The sequence below is a fragment of the Salvelinus sp. IW2-2015 genome, unplaced genomic scaffold (genome assembly GCF_002910315.2).
Source record: "Salvelinus sp. IW2-2015 unplaced genomic scaffold, ASM291031v2 Un_scaffold1426, whole genome shotgun sequence".
Classification (NCBI taxonomy): Eukaryota; Metazoa; Chordata; class Actinopteri; order Salmoniformes; family Salmonidae; genus Salvelinus; species Salvelinus sp. IW2-2015.
The window spans coordinates 124,058-140,656 of record NW_019942900.1 but is presented as its reverse complement, the minus strand read 5'-3'; the positions used below and the strand labels follow the sequence as shown (position 1 = coordinate 140,656).

Sequence of the window (16,599 nt, the reverse complement as noted above, 5' to 3'; positions counted from 1 at the left end):
TATACATTTTTTKAACTGTAACCTAATCTGACTGTTACGTCAATCTAATTGTTTTCTAACAACTGATCGGCAAATGCGATAGAGCTTTGACGACTTCCAATTTAATTAACGAAACATGGCCATTAATAATTGCATATAAGCAAAGGGCTACAACAACAATAAACTGAAGTTATAGACTATTTAAATCTGTTTGCCATGTCCAAGTAGGCTACACAAGTGGCACACATTGATTTGAGATGGCTCAGGTAATGGCATCATTTTGACATTTATTGGATCAAATGATAGGCTCCAGTAGCCCACAATGGCATATAAATGAATAGGCTACAGATGCAAATGTATCATTCTCCACATTTTAATGTCAGTTTCATTGAGGACTTTTTCCTCCCATAACAGAAGCACGCAAGGGAGTTTCGTAACTTCCATTTCAAATGKCCAGCCCCTCGAGACCCTAGAACTGAGCATGGGTAAAACACTYCGCTTGACACGGCTTATAAGCAAAGTCGACATTGGAATGGAATTGAAACCRCCTCCGAGCAAATGTATCTAATGCGCCCATAGTCRTTTCCCAGTGCTTTGTCGCTGTTATTTCTTGATGCGCATCAGTTCTAGGTTGTTAATGTTTTATGGAAAATTGGTAAAAAAAGAGGTCTCCGTAAGGACAATCTAAATGTCCTACAACTGGTAAGAAGTTCTCACGATTGCACGCGCTCTGCTCTGTCGTCAYTCACGTGACTAGTGGACTCGGCTGCCTGTTGCAGCGCTCTCAACACACTCTCAGACATCCCTCCAAGCCCTCCCCATCAGGCCCACACAGACACAGCAACAGCCTGCCTCACTGCCTTTAAAGAGAAATGTCATAGCGGCTGCAGTGCAACTTAGAAGTAGCCCAAAAACCCGCAACCAATACAATTTCACCCACGACATTGTTTTTCAAAGTAGCCCAATTTGTGGGAAACCGTGGCCATGGCAACCCTGCTCCAGGCATACTCRAGCAAATGCTCAAAAGTATTTGAAATTGAGGTCTGGTGCTGACACCTTGCCAAATGTTATGACAAAAGAATAGGCTGATCACCTCAACACAGCATTTGATTCAATGCTGTGAGTTTTTAATTAGATTTCCACTTTACCCACATATTCTGTATCAGTGGCAGTGGGAATGAATGAATGAATGGTGAGGTGAATAGACAAAGGTTGAGTTGACCATGAGAACCCTATGCCCTCAGGAAGCTGCTGAGAGCGTGGGTCCAGTGGATGATGGGACTGAGAGTCTTTGTGATGTCCCTAGTCTGTCAGAGGAAGTCACAGGTACCTGATCTCAATCTTMCACTGACACTTTCTCTATGCTTTCTGTGTGGATTATTCTCTTATTGTCCAAATGTATGGGATGTTGCATAATGAAGTTGTGTGGATGTTATTCATGTTATGTTATTAATGTTTTGTTGGATGCTGTTCCAGGGGCCACTGTGGAGTCTAAGCCAAGTGACCCGGAGACTCCAATACAAACAGTTCTGTCAGAGGAGGGCCAACAGGTCTGTACTGTGAGTCCCTGATGAACACATTGCTTTCTGAGGGTATCGTTCTCACAGCATGATCTTTCATCATACAACGTTCAAAATGGTGTCTTGTGTTATATGGCATAGGATGTCTATGGTTATAACTCGTTATTACCAATTACTATAAAGGGTTTGTGCWTTTTATTCTCCTCTGATTCCCAGGTTTGCCAGGAAACGACTCCTGATATCTGCGAGGGCCCTGTCCCTTCCATCCCTACCCTGTTAAGCCCATCCCCGTCTAGCCATGCGCCCCTTGACCYTGACCTGGCGAGTCAGCCTGAACCCCCCATCATCCATGATATGGTAACCAGCTCCCCCACTGACAATGAGCAACTCGCAGCCATGCCCTTTGTCACTCATGTCGACCTGGTTGTGCCACTGAATGTTCCCTTCACAGAACCACCTCCCTCAGAGGTTGAGCCTGAGTTAAGCCCTGTCCCTGAGAGCTCTCCTCTTGATACCCACACTGTTCCAGGCCCTGTACCTGAGAGTYTTGCCCTAGAAACTAGTGCCGAATCTGACATAAGCATTCACACAGACTCTGTCACCCCAACGGGCTCCCAATCTGACACTGTCACTGATATTGGCCCCCTCCCAGAGAGCTCTGAGGAGCCTCTAAGCCCTGCCCCAGAACCCCATGCTGCTCCAGAAAGCCCAGCCCCTGATGGTCCTCCTCCAGAGACCATTGGTTCAGAGGAGTCAGCAGAAGAGCCAGCAGTGGAAAAGGAGGAGACTGAATTGCCTGAAAAAGTGACTGATATACCAAAGGAAGACGGTATGGATTTATACACTAGGTTGGAAATCAGAAAACATTTTCTGAGATATGGCATACAATTAACACTAGAACATCATGGTTTTTCATCCTACAAGTACCTGATAAAGAATGTTGTCTGGTGTCCCCTTTAGTCTACGCATCAGATTCCCCTACTGGGTTGTAATCAAACTGAATAAATACCATTGTACAAAATAATAATTTGATTGAATGTAGTTATGTCTTAGGAATAATTAGTTTATATTGAATATTTGTATATTTTGAAGTACATAACATGCACGTACGAATATGTTCTGTATTATTCTACAAAGGTCTACTGCAACACGTTTTATTTGTACATTTGATGAGTAATAGAATCCTATCCAGTTAAAGAATTTGCCATAAACACCAATGGTTGATAAATAATGCAAAACAGACATGTGAAAGAAAATCAACATCAGAATCAGAWGAAGACCCCACATTGTCATTGCCATAGTCGATTTCAGGCTCAGTATCCGAGCCTCCATCCGACTCCAGCTCATCCAAATTCAAAAAACACATGGGTGTTAACACACCGCGACTCAACGAACAGTTACAAAAACAAAATTTGCGTTAGAATTACACACAAGATATATCTACATTCAGAGCATTCTACCATCTAACACTTTTGTATAAMATTTTCAATAGCTTTAGTGCATGATTTTGTTTAATTTAGCTTATCATCGATCTTTCTGTTCTTCTCTTCTGTCCCTCTGCTAGAATCTCCCAGTAGCTTTGACTTTGGAAGAGCTGACACGAGTTCTGAGGAAGGAGTTGCTCTGAGGAGGAGATATGTGGCACCAGAAATGGCATCGGAAGATGAAGAGGTGGAGTTCAAAATGGCAGAGAGGAAAGAGAAGGGCTTCTCTATGAACACATGCATTGTGTGTGGCCTTGTCCTGCTCTGTCTAGGGTCCCTCTTCCTCTCCGGTGAGTTCAACTTTAACCAGATTTTGCTAGTGTAATCTTTTTCCATTTATTTTCTTATGGAATGGACATTTTTTAATACACACACAGACTGAACAATGCGTCAATTTCATTCTTATGATCAAATCTATGACTTATTGCATTCGGAAGTATTCAGACCGCTTGACTTTTTCCACATGTTGTTACAGCCTTATTCTAAAACTGATTCAATATTTTTTTTCTTATCAATCTACACATCAACACCCCATAATGACAAAGTGAAAACAGGTTTTTAGTTTGCTAATGTATTAAATATAAAAAACAGATACCTTATTTACATAAGTATTCAGACCCTTTGCTATGAGACTTGAAATCGAGCTCAGGTGCATCCTGTTTTCATTGATCATCCTTGAGATGTTTCTACAACTTGATTGGTGTCCATCTGTGGTCAATTCAATTGATTGGACATGATTTGGAAAGGCACGCACCTGTCTATGTAAGGTCCCACAGTTGACAGTGCAAGTCAGAGCAAAAACCAAGCCATGAGGTCGAAGGAATTGTCTGTAGAGCTCCGAGACAGGATTGTGTCGAGTCATAGATCTGGGGAAGGGTACCAAACACTTTCTGCAGCATTGAAGGTCCCCAAGAACACAGTGGCCAACATCATTCTTAAATGGTAGAAGTTTGAAACCACCAAACTGAGCAATGGGGGGAGAACGGCCTTGGTTAGGGATGTGACCAAGAACCCGAAGGTCACTCTGAAAGAGCTCCAGAGTTCCTCTATGGAGATGTGAGAACCTTCCAGAAAGATAATCATTTCTGCAGCACTTCACCAATCAGGCCTTTATGGTAGTGGCCAGACGGAAGCCATTCCTCAATAAAAGGCACATGGCAGCCCTCTTGGAGTTTGCCTAAGGACTGACCATGAGAAACAAGATTCTCTGGTCTGATGAAACCAAGATTGAACCCTTTGGCCTGAATGCCAAGCGTCACATCTGGAGGAAACCTGGCACCATCCCTTCGGTGAAGCATGGTGGTGGCAGGATCATGCTGTGGGTATGTTTTACAGCTGCAGGGACTGGGAGACTAGTCAGGATCGAGGGAAAGATGAACGGAGCAAAGTACAGAGAGATCCTTGATGAAAACCTGCTCCAGAGCRCCCAGGACCTCAGACTGGGGTGAATGTTCACTTTCCAACAGGATAATGACCCTAAGCACACAGCTAAGACAACGCAGGAGTGGCTTCGGGACAAGTCTGAATGGCCCAGCCAGAGCCCTGACTTGAACCCGATCGAACATCTCTGGAGAGACCTGAAAATAGCTGTGCAGCGATGCTCCCCATCCAACCTGACAGAGCTTGAGAGGATSTGCAGAGAAGAATGGGAGAAACTCCCCAAATACAGGTGTGCCAAGCTTATAGCGTCATACCCAAGAAGACTTGAGGCTGTTGTCACTGCCAACGGTGTGATAAACAAAGTACTGAGTAAAGGGTCTGAATAGTTATATAAATGTAATTTAATTTAAATAAAATAGTTTTTATAAATTTGTCCCAAAGAATTACCCCTTTTTCTTCTTTGTCATAATGGGGTATTGTGTGTAGATTGAGTGGGAGGAAAAACGATTGAATCCATTTTAGAATAAGACTGTTAMGTAACAAAATGTGGGAAAAGTCAAGGGATCTGACTACTTTCCTAATGCCTAAAGTCTACAGCCCCCTTGGATTTCTTCACATTTTGTGTTACTAAGTTGGATTTTTAAAAATTGTCAATGATCTACACAAAATACTCTGTCAAAGTGTATATCAAAAAACAAACMTAATATAAATCAAATTGTATTGGTCACATACACATATTTAGCAGATGTTATTGTGGGTGTAGCGAAATGCTTGTATTCCTAGTTCCAACAGTGCAGTAGTAACTAACAGTTCACAACAATACACACAGTAAAATAATGGAATTAAGAAATATTTAAATATTAGGATGAGCAATGTTGGAGTGGCATTGACCAAAATACAGTATATACATATGAAATTAGTAAAACCGTATGTAAACATTAATAAAGTGACTAGTGATTCCATGTCTATGTACATAGGGCAGCAGTCTCTAAGGTGCAGGGTTGAGTAACCGGTGGTAGCCAGCTAGTGATGGCCTTGAGATAGAAGCTTTGTCTCAGTCWCTCGGTTCCAGCTTTGATGCACCTGTACTGACCTTGCCTTCTGGATGACAGCGGGGGAACAGGCCGTGGCTTGGGTGGTTGATGTCCTTGATGATCTTTTTGGCCTTCCTGTGAAATCGGGGGCTGTAGGTGTCCTGGGGGGCAGGCAGTGTGCCCCCGGTGATGCTTTGGGCAGACCGCACCACCCTCTGTAGAGCCCTGCATTTGCGGGCGGTCCATTTGCCRTACTAGGTGGTGATACAGCCCGACAGGATGCTCTCAATTGTGCATTTGTAAAAGTTGGTGAGTCTTAGGAGCCAAGCCGAATTTCTTGAAGAGGCGCTGTTGTGCCTTCACCACACTGTCTGTGTGGGTGGACCATTTCAGATTGTCAGTGATGTGTAAGCCGAGGAACTTGAAGCTTTTCACCTTCTCCACTGTGGTTTCGTTGATGTGGATTAGGGGCATGCTCCCTCTGCTATCTCCTCAAGTCCACGATCAGCTCCTTTTGTTGATGTTGAGGGAGAGGYTMATTTCCTGGCACCACTCTGCCAGGGCCCTCACCCACCTCCCTGTAGGCTGTTTAGTCATTGTTGGTAATCAGGCCTACTACTGTTGTGTTGTCTGTAAACTTGATGATTGAGTTGGAGGCCTGCGTGGCAACGCAGTCATGGGTGAACAGGGGGTACAGGAGGGGGCTGAGCACAGACCCTTGTGTGGCACCTGTGTTGAGGATCAGCGTAGTGGAGGTGTTGTTTCCTACCTTCATCACCTGGGGGCATCAGTCCAGGACCCAGTTGCAGAGGGCGGGGTTCAGATACAAGGCCCCGAGCGTAATGATGAGCTTGGAGAGTACTATGGTGTTGAAAGATGAACTATAGTCAATGAAAAGCATTCTTATGTAGGTATTCCTCTTGTCCATATGTGATAGGTTAGTGTGCATTGCGATTTGCAGCGGCTGTGGACCTATTGGGGCAGTACGCAAATTGAAGTGGGTCTAGGGTGTCAGGTAAGGTGGAGGTGATATGATCCACCTTGACTAGTCTCTCAAAGCACTTCATGATGACAGAAGTGAGTGCTACAGAGCGATAGTCATTTAGTTCCGTTACCTTTGCTTTCTTGGGTAAAGGAACAATGATGGGCATCTTGAAGCATGTGGGGATGGCGGACTGGGATAGGGAGAGATTGAATGTCCGTAAACCCAGGTGGTCTTCAAAGTAAACACCCTTTGCTTTGATGATAGCTTTGCACACTCTTGGCATTCTCTCAACCAGCTTCACCTGGAATGCTTTTCCAACAGTCTTGGAGGAGTTAGCACATAGGCTGAAATTTTAGCTGCTTTTTCCACTCTGCGGTCCAACTCATCCCAAACCATCTCGATTGGATTGAGGTCGGGTGATTGTGGAGGCCAGGTCATCTGCAGCACTACATCACTCTCCTTCTTGGTCAAATAGCCCGTACACAGCCTGRAGGTGTGTTGGGACAAATGATAGTCCCACTAAGCGCAAACCAGATGGGAAGGCTTTTTGCTGCAGAATTCTGTGGTAGCCATGCTGGTTAAGTGTGCCTTGAATTCTAAATAAATCACTGACAGTGTCAGTRATGTTGAGATGTCTGTTGCTTGAACTCTGTGAAGCATTTATTTGAGCTGCAATTTTTGAGGCTGGTAATTCTAATGAACTTATCCTCTGCTGCAGAGGATATCTCAAGGTCTTCCCTTCCTGTGGCGGTCCTCGTGAGAGCCAGTTTCATCATAGCACTTGATGGTTTTTGCAACTGCACTTGAAGAATCTTCCAAAGTTCTTGACATTTTCCAGATTGACTGACCTTCATGTCTTAAAATAATGATAGACTTTTTCTCTTTGCTTATTTGAGCTGTTTTTGCCATAATATGGACTTAGACCTATTTGGTAAAATACCACCCCTACCTTGTCACAACACAACTGATTGGCTCAAACACAATAAGAAGGAAATAAATTACACATTCACTTTTAACAAGGCACCTCATGAAGCTGGTTGAGAGAATGCCAAGAGTGTGCAAAGCTGTCAAGRCATAGGGTGGCTACTTTGAAGACTCTTTTGGTGACTACATGATTCCATATGTGTTATTTAATAGTGTTGATGTCTTCACTATTCTACAATGTAGAAAAATTGTAAAAAATAAAGAATCCCTGGAATGAGTAGGTGTGTCAACTTTTGACTGGTACTGTATATATTTGATGTCTGATTTGTTATTGTTACCCATCTACCAATCACTGCCCTTCTTTATGAGGCTTTTGAAAATATCCCTGGTCCTTTGTAGTGTAATCTGTGCTTGAAATTCAATACTTGCCTGAGGGACCTTTTTTTAAAGATGGACGGAGTAAGRGGTAGTCATTYAAAAATCATGAAAACCCCTATTTCACACAGAGCGATTCCATATAACGTATGTGATTTGTTAAGCCAAATGTTACTTCTGAAGTAATTTAGGCGTGCCTAAACAAAGTGGATGAATACTTATGCAACGACTAAATCAAATCAAATTTTATTGGTCACATGCGTCGAATACAACAGATGTGGACTTTACAGTGAAATGCTTACTTATGAGCCCATTCCCAAAAGTGCAGAGCTAAAAAGTATTTGCTAAGTAAAAAAGGAAGTACTAACAAAAKAAAAAACAATAACGAGGCTATATACGAGGAGTACGAGTACCGAGTCAATGTAATTTCCTCACCATCTTAAATAAGCATGCCCCTTTCAAAAAATGTAGAACTAAGAACAGATATAGCCCTTGGTTCACTCCAGACCTGACTGCCTTCGACCAGCACAAAAATATCCTGTGGCGGACTGCACTAGCATCAAATAGTTCCCGCGATATACAACTTTTCAAGGAAGTCGGGAACCAATACACGCAGTCAGTCAGGAAAGCAAAGGCTAGCTTTTTCAAACAGAAATTTGCGTCCTGTAGCTCTAACTCCCAAAAACTTTTGGGACACTGTAAAGTCCATGGAGAATAAGAGCACCTCCTCCCAGCTGCCCACTGCACTAAGACAATTTAACATTTAATTTAAGTCATTTAGCAGACGCTCTTATCCAGAGCGACTTACAAATTGGAAAGTTCATACATATTCATCCTGGTCCCCCCATGGGGAATGAACCCACAACCCTGGCGTTGCAAGCGCCATGCTCTACCAACTGAGCACACGGGACCGTGTGAGACCGTGTGAGACTAAGACTAGGTAACACTGTCACCACCGATAAATCCACGATAAATGAGAATTTCGATATGCCTTTCTCTACGGCTGGCCATGCTATCCTCCTGGCTACCCCAAACCCGGCCAACAGCTCCGCCCCCCCGCAGCTACTTGCCCAAGCCTCCCAGCTTCTCCTTCACCCAAATCCAGATAGCAGATGTTCTGAAAGAGCTGCAAAACCTGGACCCGTACGTATCAGCTGGGCTAGACAATCTGGACCCTCTCTTTCTAAAATTATCCGCTGCCATTGTTGCAACCCTTATTATCAGTCTGTTCAACCTCTCTTTCGTATCGTCCGAATCCCTAAAGATTGGAAAGCTGCCGCGGTCATCCCCCTCTTCAAAGTGGGTGACACTCTAGACCCAAACTATTATAGACCTATATCCACCCTGCCCTGCCTTTCTAAAGTCTTCGGAAGCCAAGTTAATAAACAGATCACTGACCCTTTCGAATCCCACCGTACTTTCTCCGCTGTGTAATCCGGTTTTCGAGCTGTTCACGGGTGCACTCAGCCACGCTCAAGGTACTAAACGATATCATAACCGCCATCGATAAAAGACAGTATGTGCAGCCATCTTCATCGACCTGGCCAAGGCTTTGACTCTGTCAATCACCGTATTTTTATCGGCAGACTCGACAGCCTTGGTTTCTCAAATGACTGCCTCGCCTGGTTCACCAACTACTTCTCAGACAGAGTTCAGTGTGTCAAATCGGAGGGCCTGTTGTCCGGACCTTTGGCAGTCTCTATGCGGGTGCCACAGGGTTCAATTCTCGGCCCGACTCTTTCTCTGTATTATCAACGATGTCGGCTCTTGCTGCGGGTGATTCCCTGATCCACCTCTACGCAGACGACACCATTCTGTATACATCTGGCCCTTCTTTGTACACTGTGTTAACTAACCTCCAAACGAGCTTCAATGCCATACAACACTCCTTCGTGGCCTCAACTGCTCTTTAAACGCTAGTAAAACCAAATGCATGCTTTTCAACCGTTCGCTGCCCGCACCCGCCCACCCGACTAGCATCACTACTCTGGACGGTTCTGACTTAGGTATTTGTAGTTGTCCACATATTCTAGGTGTCTGGCTAGACTGTAAACTCTCCTTCCAGACTCATTTTGAACATCTCTTATCCAAAATTAAATCGCAATAAATTTCGCAATAAAGCCTCCTTCACTCACGCTGCCAAACATACGCTCTTAAAACTGACTATCCTACCGATCCTCGACTTCGACATGTCATTCGACATGTCATTTACAAAATAGCCTCCAACACTCTGTAAACTGTATGCAGTCTATCATAGTGCCATCCGTTTTGTCACCAAAGCCCCATATACCACSCACCACTGTGACCTGTATGCTCTCGTCGGCTGGCCCTCGCTACATATTCGTTGCCAGACCCACTGGCTSCAGGTCATCTATAAGTCTTTGATAGKTAAAGCTCCGCCTTATCTCAGCTCACTGGTCACCATAGCAACACCCGTAGCACGTGCTCCAGCAGGTATATCTCACTGGTCATCCCCAAAGCAAACACCTGCTTTGGCCGCCTTTCCTTCCAGTTCTCTGCTGCCAATGACTGGAACGAATTGCAAAAATCGCTGAAGTTGGAGACTTATATCTCCCTCACTAACTTTAAGCCTTAGCTATCTGAGCAGCTTACTGATCGCTGCAGCTGTACACAGCCCATCTGTAAATAGCCCATCCAACTATCTSCCTCATCCCCATAATGCTTTTATTTACATTTTTGCTATTTTGCACACCAGTATTTCTACTTGCACATCATCAGCAGCACATCTATCACTCCAGTGTTTAATTGCTAAATTGTAATTACTTTGCCAATACGGCCTATTTATTGCCTTACCTCCCTAATCTTACCTCATTTGCACACACTGTATATAGACTTTTMTATTGTGTTATTGACTGTACATTTGTTTATTCCATGTGTAACTCTGTGTTGTTGTTTTGTGTCACACTGCTTTGCTTTATCTTGGCCAGGTCGCAGTTGTAAATGAGAACTTGTTCTCAACTGGCCTACCTGGTTAAATGAAATAAAAAAAATATATAGCCTTGATATTTTGTTATTTTTTTACTTTATTTAATAAATATTTTCTAAACTGCATTGTTGGTTAAGGGCTTGTAAGTAAGCATTTCACATCAAGGTCTACACCTGTTTCATTCGSCGCATGTGACAAATAACATTTGATTTGATGTTTGGTCAGGCATGCAAATAGTCAGAGATTGTGCCAATGACCAAATATCTTCCCAACAATGTTATGCTCTGGTAGAGTAGTTAAAAATGGGCTTTGCCTTTTGGATGACCAAACATATGCAGGTGTGTTGATATACRTTACATAAGTTTGGAAAATGTGGTTTGATGTATTTTTTTCTTTTTTGACAGATGACTCGGATGAGCTGAGTGGGAAAGAACAAAACCAGGTCTGTTGCTCTATCCTACCTTCTCGGTCATCGTCACTTTCAACAATGTTGTATTGGGATGGAAGTTAAAGGAACTGGACAAACCTAGAGATAAGAATGTGTAATCGAATGATATAAAAGGGGCATGCCCCGGAATGCTGCCTAGACGGCCAGCATCCCGGWSTCGCCTCTTCACTGTTGACATTCAGACTGGTGTTTTGCGGGTACTATTTAATGAAGCTGCCAGACGAGGACTTGTGAGGCGTCTGTTTGTCAAACTAGACACTCGAATGTACTTGTCCTCTTGCTCAGTTGTGCCCCGGGACCTTCCCACTTTTTCTATTCTGGTTAGAGACAGTTTGCGCTGTTCTGTGAAGGGAGTAGTATACAGCGTTGTACGAGATCTTCAGTTTCTTGGMAATTTCTCACATGGAGTAGCCTTCATTTCTCAGAACAAGAATAGACTGATGAGTTTCAGAAGAAAGTACTTTGTTTCTGGCCATTTTGAGCCTGTAATMGAACCCACAAATGCTGATGCTCCAGATACTCAACTAGCCTAAAGAAGGCCAGTTTTATTGCTTCTTTAATCAGGACAACAGTTTTCAGCTGTGCTAACATAATTGCAAAAGGGTTTTCTAATGATCAATTAGCCTTTTTAAAATGATTAACTTGGATTAGCTAACGCAGCGTGCCACTGGAACACAGGAGTGACGGTTGCTGATAATGGGCCTCTGTATGCCTATGTAGATATTCCATTTAAAATCAGCCGTTTCCAGCTACAATAGTCATTTACAACATCAACAATGTCTACACTGTATTTCTGATCAATTTGTTATTTTAATGGACAATTTTTTTTCATGCTTTTCATTTAAAAACAAGGACATTTCTAAGTGACCCTAAACCTTTGAACAGTAGTGTATATAATGCTGTGTTGATTGTCTGTGATTTGTATTCTGCTGGACAGGACTGGCTAAACGATCCTCAGGAGATGAAGGAGCTTTTGGATAAACTGGCACAAGAAAATCTGCAAATCTCCCAGTTAGAAACACAACTCCAGGTCAGCCCATGAACCATATAATTATTTCGGAATGGCTGTGGATCTGACTTTTTCAGGATCTCCAGTCCGCTGGACTAGAAGATCCGGAGCTTCTGACGCTTCTGCGCATATGTGGATCACGTTCTGCGCGTGTGTATATTCTYTACTTTACGGGCMGAGAACAGGCTACTCAGGTGAATGGTGCTCGTTTTAATAAAGTTGGATCAAAGCTRAATCAATGTCTGCAAGATCGCATAATGATGACAGTATTCCACATAACAGAATAAATCATTACTATTATATTTGGTTCTGTTTTGTAGAATACTTTGATCATTATGTGATCTTGCAGACATTGATTCAGTATTTAACRAGCACCATTCACCTGAGCATCCTGTTCTCTGCTCGTAGAGAATATACACACGCGCAAATTTTATTGGTCACATACACATGGTTAGCAGATGTTAATGCGAATGTAGCGAAATGCTTGTCATGCGCAGAAGCTTAGGGAAGCTCCGGATCTTTGGACTAAAAGATCCTACCTTACTAAGAATAAAGCAACGTTTCCCCCTCTCTGTTACAGGCCCATAAAGAGGAACTTGACAAATTACAATTCAACCTATTTCAATCCCACTTCGTAATGCAACATTTTTCAAAAGTATAGGCTCTGTTATCTAGTAATCATCTGCAGACGTCATTGCAACAGGGAGTTCTGTTTCGTCCTGCAGTGCAGAGGACCTGAGGTGTAACGCAACTGTAAATGTGTTAATGATTTGAAAACTGAGATGAGACCAGTTGAGAGCTGACAAATGACCATTCAAGATCATGAATGCAATACAGACCGCAATGCCTTCAGTCTTTTTWTATTGGGAATCAACTCTTTAGTCATGTGCCTCGGCGCCTGTAGGGCCCATGCAAAGACTTTGAGGCTCGATGACTAAGATGTGCTGTACCAACAGATTGTTTCCCTGATCTGGATGACTAGGTCAGTGGAAAAAATAAGAAATGGCAGTGTTAGCTTTTATGATGGCTAATTCTCACTCGCCAAAGGGCAAATCCTGCCTCACCCTTGAATACTGTGACCATTATGTGATCTTGCAGACATTGATTGAGTTTTGATCTAACTTTATGAAACGAGCACCTTTCGCCTGAGTAGCCTGTTCTCTGCGCATAAAGTAGAGAATATACACATGCGCCGGAGCTTCGTAAAGCTCAGGATCTTTGGACTTAAACATCCTGAAAAAGTCTGATCCACAGCCGAATTATTTTACATTTATGTAATTTTAGAATCTTTATTTATTATTATGTCCTACCTTCCTAGAAATAATGCAACATTTTCCCCTCTCTGTTACAGGCCCATAAAGAGGAACTTGACTCCGTCCTAAATGCAGGATCCACAAAGGGTAATGAAAACGGAAAAGGAGATCTGGAGCAAGAAAATGATATGAAAGAAGAGCTGTCATCCCTGCCTGGCCTGAAGGAGGAGCTGGAAACGCTGAGGGCTAGAGTGACCGAACTGTCCCAAATCACAGAAGGTACAGTATTTTAATTTCACTGTGAACACATTGTTATTCATTAGTCTTTCTTCCGTTGATAATATCCATCATTTGTTTGATAATCTATAAATATGTCAGTATTTTGGTTAATTTGAATAAGGCAGTTCATTCAGGAAGTGAACTGACATTCCAATGACTTCTAAATCAACTGAAAACTAGAAGCAATATATTTCAAAAGTTGTAAAAATGTTTTATTCAAATMAATTCCTAAATTGACTGCCTTCAATTTGAATTTACCCCAACCCTGTTCAAAGTGAASTGTATGGTTCAGTGGAGGTTTAATTACTGTTGTGAATCTATTTTTTAACATGCATGTAACATAATTCTCTGGTATGGCAGCTGAATGCTGTAACTGTAACTAATGCACTTTTGTACATTTKACCTTTATTTTAGCGCCCCAGAAAATGTAATACTTCCAGGTCAACTGTAATATGAATACCATTGTAAAAGCACAATTGATCCCCTTTCCGGGTGGGGAAGCGAAAGCTACTGCGTCATAGTGAAAGGGGGGAGATATGTCGTGTGGGGAACCGGCTTTTTTCACAAGATTTGTCCAACTTATCACCTTTAAAATGTAAATAAAACACTATATAAAGAGTTTATATAATGTCTCATTACATACCTATTTGAAGGTTTGTGTCATTTGAATAGGGTTTTTAGGGCGGCGCTAAATGTATCTTCACAATTAAACTGGGTGTCATGGTTTTTGAGTCATGACGGTTCGCAGTGTTTACGCGAAAAATTAACAATTGATTGAATTAACTATTGATGAATTCACGAGTAATTAACTTTACACTCACCATTGATCATTTCTTGTTTTTAATCTGTGAGAGAAGCACTACACCTGGTGGAGAGAGGCTCTATGAAACAGAATGAGTTSCATTATGCTGCTGTACGTTACGTCGTGACACGTCACACTTTAACGTACAGCGTCAGAGGGGTCAGTTTTTTTCAACTTTTCTCCAATAGTATTGGTCCATTACCATGTCAATCAATGCTGAATCCAAACTTAGTTYACACCCCGGATTTTGATGCCAACATTCGCTATAGTCCCATTAGTTTTCATTGCAGCCTTGTTTGAATGCCGCGATTGCCCACATATGTAAGGAACGGAGTTAGCTACCGGTAACTCACTGATTTTTGTTCTGATATTTCTACCTYAGCCAACAAGGAAACACCCCCACCTCCCTCAAGCCCAACTCCACCCCCTACTGGCCAACCTGGRATTAGCAACCAGAGTAGCACCACAGCAGGGCCCGAAAGGAGGAGGGATCCGAGAGAGGGGGCCAGGGTGAAGGAAGAGCTTCAGAAGCAGAAGRTGCTTTTGGAGGAAAGCAGGAAGAGACTGGAGGGGATGAAGAAGGATGGTGGGTATAAGAAGGATGGTGGGTACCAGAAGACGGTGAGGGAGAGCCTGGCTGAGATCCAGAAGAGGCTCAGTGAGCAGGTGGAGAAGATGGGGAACAGGATTGAGGGCAAGAAGAAGCCAAGGGAGAGCGGGAACAAGAGGGACGGGAAGAAAGCCAAGGACAACAGCAAAGACCACTGGAAAAAGGAGAAGAAGGAGTGGAAGGGAGAGAAAGACTGGAAACACTGCAAAGACAACAAAGACAAGAATGAGGGTGGATGCAAAGAGAAAGACAAGAGGAAGGACAAGGACTGGAAGGCAAACAAACAAAACTCTCATAAAGAGGCCTGGAGGAAATCCCAGGATGAGTGGGAGAGAAAGAAGAATGAGCGCAGGGTGGACAGGGATAAAAGAAAGCAGGAGAGGCCCTGGCAGTCCAGGAAAGACTACAAGAAAGAGTCCAATCATCACCATCAACACGACTCCAACCATCAGCAGCAACATCACCACCACCACCAGATCCACCAGTATGACCACACCAGCTTCTGGAAGCACCAGGAGGAGAAACTTGGACGCAACGTTCGCCCCCTGGCGGGCTGTAGCGGTGTTGAGGACTGCGCTAGCCAGGAAGGGCTCTTTCCTGTGGAACTGTCTGAATTTGAGGAGTTATTAGACGGCTACCTGAGCAAGCTGGAGAGGGCTACGCCGGACAGCAAAGCCGAGATTCAGAAGTTGGTYGGCATGTTTTTTCAAGACGGTGTGTTCGTCCATGACAAAGTTCTCTTCAGTGACTTCGCTGAAGATGTGGCGGACATTTTAGAGGACATGGCAGACATTTTGGAGGTTGATGGGCAGGATGATGAAGCCCTGGAGGAGGCGATGGAGGAGTTTGAGCGAGAAGCTTTGTGGAAGTTTGCAGCCACTGCATAGATAGAAATAAACCAGACAAATGGAACACCAAGATACAGCAATGGTATTACATGGTGGTTAACAGCAGGTGTTGTTGCCTTTGAAGGGCTTCCTGCATGAGAAGGAGTGATCTTGCATCTCGTAAACATGTCCCTAGCTCTGCATCTAATTAGCTGAAGTCATTCTTGTCTGTTGGGAATCAGTTGTTACCTACCTATGTCATGTCTTCAATGTCAAGTCCTACATATTGACAGTTGTGTGGAGTTGATTTACCTATAGTGTTTGGCACTTATAAAATTGAATGTCACAATTCAAGATCAACAATTAGATACACAGCAATGTGAACTCTTTGCTCCCACAACTGATTCCTGATCAGTCTCTTCTCCTTTGTTATGGTTAGGATCAGATCTAGTTGAACCGGTTCTGTATCAGCTCTGTTAGCTTCTGTTGTATCAGCTCTGCAAACATACATTTACATTTAAGTCATTTAGCAGACGCTCTTATCCAGAGCGACTTACAAATTGGTGCATTCACCTTATGATATCCAGTGGAACAACCACTTTACAATAGTGCATCTAACTCTTTTAAGGGGGAGGGGGGGGGTTAGGAGGATTACACATACAGTGCTGTGTAGGCGCTTGGCCCTTAGTGCTTGGTTTCTGGTTTTCACTAATTGTCTTACCCTTTTGAGTATAACTGTCAGC

The 16,599-nt window shown here is 43.2% G+C and overlaps 1 protein-coding gene across 3 annotated transcripts in view; it reads left to right on the top strand.

The window, feature by feature from the left end:
• Positions 1–15,947, top strand: part of LOC112070784 (pre-B-cell leukemia transcription factor-interacting protein 1) — a 30,651-nt gene extending 14,704 nt beyond the window's left edge. For 2 of the 3 annotated variants that reach the window (XM_024138236.2, XM_024138237.2), the window contains exons 3-10: positions 1,224–1,305; positions 1,456–1,538; positions 1,716–2,328; positions 3,064–3,273; positions 11,033–11,070; positions 12,014–12,106; positions 13,437–13,617; positions 14,802–15,947. In XM_024138236.2, the coding sequence (XP_023994004.1) occupies positions 1,224–1,305; positions 1,456–1,538; positions 1,716–2,328; positions 3,064–3,273; positions 11,033–11,070; positions 12,014–12,106; positions 13,437–13,617; positions 14,802–15,916 (2,415 nt within the window). In that variant the 3' untranslated portion in view covers positions 15,917–15,947. The remainder of the gene's footprint in view (positions 1–1,223; positions 1,306–1,455; positions 1,539–1,715; positions 2,329–3,063; positions 3,274–11,032; positions 11,071–12,013; positions 12,107–13,436; positions 13,618–14,801) is intronic. The other variant, XM_024138238.2, reaches the window with a different exon arrangement.
• The last annotated feature ends 652 nt before the right edge of the window (positions 15,948–16,599 follow it).